The sequence below is a fragment of the Bufo bufo genome, chromosome 5 (genome assembly GCF_905171765.1).
Source record: "Bufo bufo chromosome 5, aBufBuf1.1, whole genome shotgun sequence".
NCBI classification, from domain to species: Eukaryota; Metazoa; Chordata; class Amphibia; order Anura; family Bufonidae; genus Bufo; species Bufo bufo.
The window spans coordinates 550,785,327-550,793,638 of NC_053393.1; the positions used below are offsets into that span (position 1 = coordinate 550,785,327).

The following is an 8,312-nucleotide window of genomic DNA, read 5'->3' on the forward strand; positions in this document are numbered from 1 at the left end:
TAAATGTGTGACAGTGGCCTGTTCCAGTGGTGGGTGACGTGAAGCCTGATTCTCTGCTATGACATGAATACAGATTCTGCGCTGACATAAGGCCAGATTCTCTGTTACGGGACCGCTCTCCTCTGTCTGGGTGCCGGGGCCTAAATGTGTGACAGTGGCCTGTTCCAGTGGTGGGTGACGTGAAGCCTGATTCTCTGCTATGACATGAATACAGATTCTGCGCTGACATAAGGCCAGATTCTCTGTTACGGGACCGCTCTCCTCTGTGTGGGTGCCGGGGCCTAAATGTGTGACAGTGGCCTGTTCCAGTGGTGGGTGACGTGAAGCCTGATTCTCTGCTATGACATGAATACAGATTCTGCGCTGACATAATGCCAGATTCTCTGTTACGGGACCTCTCTCCTCTGCCTGGGTGCCTGGGCCTAAATGTGTGACAGTGGCCTGTTCCAGTGGTGGGTGACGTGAAGCCTGATTCTCTGCTATGACATGAATACAGATTCTGCGCTGACATAAGGCCAGATTCTCTGTTACGGGACCGCTCTCCTCTGTCTGGGTGCCGGGGCCTAAATGTGTGACAGTGGCCTGTTCCAGTGGTGGGTGACGTGAAGCCTGATTCTCTGCTATGACATGAAGACAGATTCTGCGCTGACATAAGGCCAGATTCTCTGTTACGGGACCTCTCTCCTCTGCCTGGGTGCCTGGGCCTAAATGTGTGACAGTGGCCTGTTCCAGTGGTGGGTGACGTGAAGCCTGATTCTCTGCTATGACATGAAGACAGATTCTGCGCTGACATAAGGCCAGATTCTCTGTTACGGGACCTCTCTCCTCTGCCTGGGTGCCTGGGCCTAAATGTGTCACAGTGGCCTGTTCCAGTGGTGGGTGACGTGAAGCCTGATTCTCTGCTATGACATGAAGACAGATTCTGCGCTGACATAAGGCCAGATTCTCTGTTACGGGACCGCTCTCCTCTGCCTGGGTGCCTGGGCCTAAATGTGTGACAGTGGCCTGTTCCAGTGGTGGGTGACGTGAAGCCTGATTCTCTGCTATGACATTAAGACAGATTCTGCGCTGACATAAGGCCAGATTCTCTGTTACGGGACCTCTCTCCTCTGCCTGGGTGCCTGGGCCTAAATGTGTGACAGTGGCCTGTTCCAGTGGTGGGTGACGTGAAGCCTGATTCTCTGCTATGACATGAAGACAGATTCTGCGCTGACATAAGGCCAGATTCTCTGTTACGGGACCTCTCTCCTCTGCCTGGGTGCCTGGGCCTAAATGTGTGACAGTGGCCTGTTCCAGTGGTGGGTGACGTGAAGCCTGATTCTCTGCTATGACATGAAGACAGATTCTGCACTGACATAAGGCCAGATTCTCTGTTACGGGACCGCTCTCCTCTGTCTGGGTGCCGGGGCCTAAATGTGTGACAGTGGCCTGTTCCAGTGGTGGGTGACGTGAAGCCTGATTCTCTGCCATGACATGAAGACTGATTCTGCGCTGACATGAAGCCAGATTCTCTGCTATGGCATGAAGAGACTGATTCTCTGCTGACATGAAGCCAGATTCTTTGCTATGGCATGAAGAAACTGATTCTCTGCTATGGGACCTCTGTCCAATTGATATTGGTTCATTTTTATTTTTTTAATTTTAATTTTAATTCATTTCCCTATCCACATTTGTTTGCAGGGGATTTACCTACATGTTGCTGCCTTTTGCAGCCCTCTAGCTCTTTCCTGGGCTGTTTTACAGCCTTTTTAGTGCCCAAAAGTTCGGGTCCCCATTGACTTCAATAGGGTTCGGGTTCGGGACGAAGTTCGGTTCGGGTTCGGATCCCGAACCCGAACATTTACGCGAAGTTCGGCTGAACTTCTCGAACCCGAACATCCAGGTGTTCGCTCAACTCTACTCCCTACCCTATCAACTTCCGACCTTGCCACCCTTAATAGTCCGATAACACCGGAAGAGATAGGGGAAGTGGTGGACCATCTACCTGAGGGTAAATCCCCAGGGCCTGATGGCTTCTCATATAAATATTATAAGACTCTCAAGACCGAACTAATCCCTCACTTAGTAACCCTTTTTATTCATTTTCTAGCTGGCAACGCAGTACCTGCCCCAATGTCTCACTCTTATCTCACGATGATTCCGAAACCTGGGAAAGATCCCCACGAATGCCAAAATTACAGGCCCATTGCCCTGCTTAACTCAGACCTTAGGATTTACAACAAGGCCCTAGCCTCCTGACTAAACGTTTTTCTCCCCTCCCTGATCCACAAAGATCAGGTGGGATTTGTCCCAGGCCGTCAGGGGGCCAACAACACACGAAGAAACATTGACTTGATAGATGTCATATCTCGCTCGGGTGAGGAGGCGCTACTTCTTAGTTTAGACGCTGAAAAGGCATTCGACCGTTTAGGTTGGCCTTTCCTTTTTGCTACCTTGCAGGCATATGGCCTTTCTGGTCCCTTCGTTAGGGCCATTTGTAGCCTATACTCCCCCACAGCGACAATCAAACTACATCATGTTCAATCTCGACCCATACGCATTGCTAACGGGACGAGACAAGGGTGCCCCCAATCTCCGCTATTATTTGCCATGTGTATCGAACCCCTGGCGGCCAAAATCAGGGCATGCCCAGACATCAGAGGTGTTATGGTCAGAGACAGGGAGTTTAAGCTATCGCTATATGCAGACGACATCCTTCTTACCCGTACCAAACTTCATATTTCCCCACCAAACCTCCACTCCATCCTGCAGGAATATAGTCGACTCTCTGGGTATAAGGTCAACACCCATAAAACTGAGGCCCTCCCTCTTAATCTTTCTCAGACGGCCTTGGGCTCTCTCGGGCTTAACTTCCCTTTCCACTGGAAGACGGACTCCCTGCGATATTTGGGTGTTGACCCGATATGGGGACCTTTATAAAGCTAACTTTCCACGCATATATGCGGAAATCAGGGGTCCCCTGGCACGCTCTCCCACTCTCTCTCATGGGACGTATTGCTGCGATAAAATTACGATCTTGCCCAAGCTTCTGTATCTTTTTGAGACCTTACCGATTATAGTTCCCCTCAAAGATCTGAGATCCATTCAATCTCACCTCCTTAGATTCATATGGGCGGGAAGACGTCATAGAATCCCAAGGTCAGTCCTTCTATCTAGTAGGCACCAGGGTGGACTAGCGGTACCGGATCTGTCCAAATATTACTGGGCGGCCCAACTACGTTCTGTCACGGCCTGGGCTTTCTTGCACCCATACTCTGTCTGGATGCAAGTAGAAAGACTCCGGATGACTCCTATACATCCTAACTCCATGCTATGGTCTGGATCTCACAAGACTCTACCAGCTAAGGATCTCCTAGGGCCCATGGCTTATACCAGACTCATATGGCAGCAGTGCAATTGCAAATTCCCTCTGGTTTCTAACCACTCCGCCATGACCTCCTTTTTGTATCACCCTACGCTCCCTACTAGTCTTACCTCGTCCACGACGAGACCATGGTTTCAGCGGGGAGTGTTTCGATTTGCAGATATTGTGGACCCCTTCACTAGGGACCTTTTGCCGTTTTCTACTCTCCAGACCAAATATGATCTCCCCTCCTCCTCCAATTACTTTTATATCCAGATCAGTCACTTTGAAAAGTAAATTTTTTCGGGGATCACAGTCTCCCTCCCGACTGCCTTTGAACGCCTTTGCAGGGAAGGGGTACACACAAAGGGTCTAATTTCTGAGATTTACTCCATATTGCTGACTCCCTTCCCCAATCGGGTTCAAAGGCATTCCTACATGGTACAGTGGGAGGAGTACCTAGGGAAGGCCTTACCGGACGCACTCTGGCACCTTATATGGAGGATGGCAGCGAAATCCTCTATGTCGGTACTTCATCAGGAGAACCAATAAAAAAACTTAATGTACTGGTCCCACACTCCTGACCTCCTCCATAGAATGAACCCAGTAGTCCCGAGAGATTGCTGGAGATGCGGCTTGCATAGGGGCACATTGCCTCATATTTTCTGGGACTGCCCCAAGATTCGCCCCTACTGGACTGGAGTAGGCGCCCTCCTGAGTGATATTTTTGCAGTGGAAATCCGACCTAATCCTATGTCCTTCCTGCTTAATGTGGTCCCCATTCAAGTTAAAAAACACTCACTTAAGTTATTACTATTGATACTAACAGCAGCTCGTTGTCTAATATCTCGATCTTGGCAAAGCCCTGAGCCGCCATGGGTTTCTGATTTGTATGCGAGGGTGACAGAGGTCCGAACAATGGAATACTCCACGGCCATGTTTCAGGACAAAATTGTACTCTTAAACACCATATGGGACCTATGGGATAATTACTGGGCCACAAGGCAACCTTAACGACCTCATGAGAAAGAGGTGCCCCCCCCCCCCCCCCCCCCTGTGTCATTGTCTATGTTATTTGTCTTGTCTTTTGGATATTAGTTTGGTGAAGCATTACTTACTGAGAAGCTCTGGGATTTCGGGTCTCTAAGATTCCTTCACTACTACCTGATGAGGATATACCGCTCAGTAGTCCTACTTTGGACTGATTAAAGATAGACACAGTTTCTCTTCGTACACTTTATTATTATATTTCTGCTCGGTTTCTCATTTTACATCATTGAATATTATCGAGTGTTATAAGTGCTCAATCAATATGAATGCGATGTACTTCATGTTCCATCCTTTACCTTGTACTAATGTGCATGAATCTATTGTAGATGTGCATTTTCATTTCTATATTATTTAATAAATATACAATTATAAAAAAAAAAGAAATGAATGGAGCATGCTGGGAATTGTAGTTTCACAACAGCTGGAGTGCGAAGGTTGCTGATCCCTGCTCTAGAGTCATCTCAGAGGGTTGTAAGAGCCGCAGGGGGCGCGGTGACACCAAAAGGGACCAAGTTGTCCTCTGCCAGTGTCCAAAACATTACTTTTGTCAAAATGAACCAAGCCTGGATCCGGGGGATTTCACACTCCTCCGGCTGATTCTGATGAATAGACCTCCCTGGCTGGCGGTGCCCCATCTTCCCGCTGTTCCTGTCTGCCGTCCTGCCTACCATCATCTTCCGTATGGCTGCTGCTACCTGCTGCTAATCCCGTACTGTACCACTATGAACGCTACGCATCCGCCACTACTACTCATACCACTACTGCTACCACTGCCACCACTACTACGCATACCACTACAGCTACCACTACTACTACTCATACCACTACTGCTACCACTGCCACCACTACTACTACTCATACCACTACAGCTACCACTGCCACTACTACTCATACCACTACAGCTACCACTGCCACCACTACTACTACTCATAACACTACTACTACCACTGCCACTACTACTACTCATACCACTACAGCTACCACTGCCACTACTACTCATACCACTACAGCTACCACTGCCACCACTACTACTACTCATAACACTACTACTACCACTGCCACCACCACTACTACTACTCATAACACTACTGCTACCACTGCCACCACTACTTCTCATACCACTACAGCTACCACTGCCACTACTACTACTCATACCACTACAGCTACCACTGCCACCACCACTACTTCTCATACCACTACAGCTACCACTGCCACTACTACTACTCATACCACTACAGCTACCACTGCCACTACTACTACTTCTCATACCACTACAGCTACCACTGCCACCACTACTACTAATCATAACACTACTGCTACCACTGCCACCACCACTACTACTCATAACACTACTGCCACCACTACTACTTCTCATACCACTACAGCTACCACTGCCACCACTACTACTTCTCATACCACTACAGCTACCACTGCCACCACTACTACTTCTCATACCACTACAGCTACCACTGCCACTACTACTAATCATAACACTACTGCTACCACTGCCACCACCACTACTACTCATAACACTACAGCTACCACTGCCACCACTACTACTACTCATAACACTACAGCTACCACTGCCACCACTACTACTTCTCATACAGCTACCACTGCCACTTCTACTACTTATACCACTACATCTACCACCACTACTACTTCTCATAACACTACTGCTACCACTGCCACTACTACTTCTCATACCACTACAGCTACCACTGCCACTACTACTCCTCCTACCACTACTGCTACCACTGCCACCACTACTTCTCATACCACTACAGCTACCACTGCCACCACTACTTCTCATACCACTACAGCTACCACTGCCACTACTACTCCTCCTACCACTACTGCTACCACTGCCACCACTACTTCTCATACCACTACAGCTACCACTGCCACCACTACTACTCATACCACTACTGCTACCACTGCCACTACTACATCTCATACCACTACAGCTACCACTGCCACCACTACTACTACTCATAACACTACTGCTACCACTGCCACCACCACTACTTCTCATACCACTACAGCTACCACTGCCACTACTACTACTACTCATACCACTACAGCTACCACTGCCACCACTACTACTACTACTCATAACACTACTGCTGCCACTACTACTACTCATACCACTACAGCTACCACTGCCACCACTACTACTTCTCATACCACTACAGCTACCACTGCCACTACTACTACTCATACCACTACTGCTACCACTGCCACCACTACTACTTCTCATACCACTACAGCTACCACTGCCACTACTACTACTCATACTACTACAGCTACCACTGCCACCACTACTACTACTCATAACACTACTGCTACCACTGCCACTACTACTTCTCATACCACTACAGCTACCACTGCCACTACTACTACTCATACCACTACAGCTACCACTGCCCCTACTACTACTCATACCACTACAGCTACCACTGCCACCACTACTACTCATACCACTACTGCTACCACTGCCACCACTACTACTCATACCACTACTGCTGCCACTACTACTACTCATAACACTACTGCTACCACTGCCACTATTACTTCTCATACCACTACAGCTACCACTGCCACTACTACTACTCATACCACTACAGCTACCACTGCCACTACTACTACTCATACCACTACAGCTACCACTGCCACTACTACTACTCATACCACTACTGCTACCACTGCCACCACTACTACTCATACCACTACTGCTACCACTGCCACCACTACTACTACTACTACTCATACCACTACAGCTACCACTGCAACCACTACTACTCATACCACTACAGCTATCACTGCCACCACTACTACTCATACCACTACTGCTACGACTGCCACCACTACTACTCATACCACTACTGCTACCACCATTACTACTCATACCGCTACTGCTACCACTGCCACCACTACTACTCATACCACTACTGCTACTACTGCCACCACTACTACTCATACCACTACTGCTACCACCATTACTACTCATACCGCTACTGCTACCACTGCCACCACTACTACTCATTAGTGATGAGGGGCATAGGCAATATTCAAATTCGCAATATTTCACAAAAAATTTTCTGAATATTCACCATAAATTATAAAATTAGAGAATTTGTGATCTCGTCATTGTTTACTTGATTGCGAAAAATTGGCAATGTAATATATTCGCGATAAATTTGCGATAAATTAGCGATTAGAATATTCAACACTATTCACGAATACGAATATATAGCATTATATTCTAAATATTCGCAAATCCTCGAAGTGGCGATATTCGCGATTAAAATTCTACGATTCGAATATTCGCGCTCAACACTACTGCTCATAAACAGCGGACTTACTGCCTTCTATGTTCCATGCTATGCTGCTACTGCTGCTGCTACTGTTGATGTCACAGCCCCGCCCCCTGCTGATGACATCACTGATATAATGACATGTGATCAGACATGAGATCCACACACCTTACGCTACAGGAACATCTAGTCACCTATTACTGCCGACAACCTGCCTGTATATCCTGTCTGAGAGGTTGTCACAGCCCCGCCCCCTGTTAATGACATGACTGCTTTCAGTGTTCGGCCGCTCATGCTCCGCACAGTAAATGTCACAGAGATTCCGCAATCAGTGGCGGTCAGAAGAGATTACCTCTAATCCGCTCAGAATTTTTCCTTTCTCGCTAGCTGCAGATTTAAGCTCCTCCTCCTGTTTAGGCTCCTCCCCTCAGTGTGCGCGGCATCTTCACTGGAGATTTAGTCCCTTGTAGTTTATAATCTTCAGTCCTTGCTGTCGTGTATTCACCTCCCATTGTATTGATCTCCTGAGCATGCGCTCAAACACAGCAGCAAATCTGTACAAGCAGAGCTGAGGTGTAAAGCATAAGGGAGGGACAGAGCAG

The 8,312-nt window shown here is 47.9% G+C and overlaps 1 protein-coding gene across 1 annotated transcript in view; it reads left to right on the forward strand.

The window, feature by feature from the left end:
- The window catches only part of LOC121002640 (cell wall protein DAN4-like), a 42,038-nt gene extending 33,929 nt beyond the window's left edge, over positions 1 to 8,109 (forward strand). The window contains exons 2-3 of the mRNA XM_040434078.1: positions 6,109 to 7,181; positions 8,098 to 8,109. Coding sequence (XP_040290012.1) covers positions 6,109 to 7,181; positions 8,098 to 8,109 — 1,085 coding nt within the window. The remainder of the gene's footprint in view (positions 1 to 6,108; positions 7,182 to 8,097) is intronic.
- Positions 8,110 to 8,312: the final 203 nt, after the last annotated feature.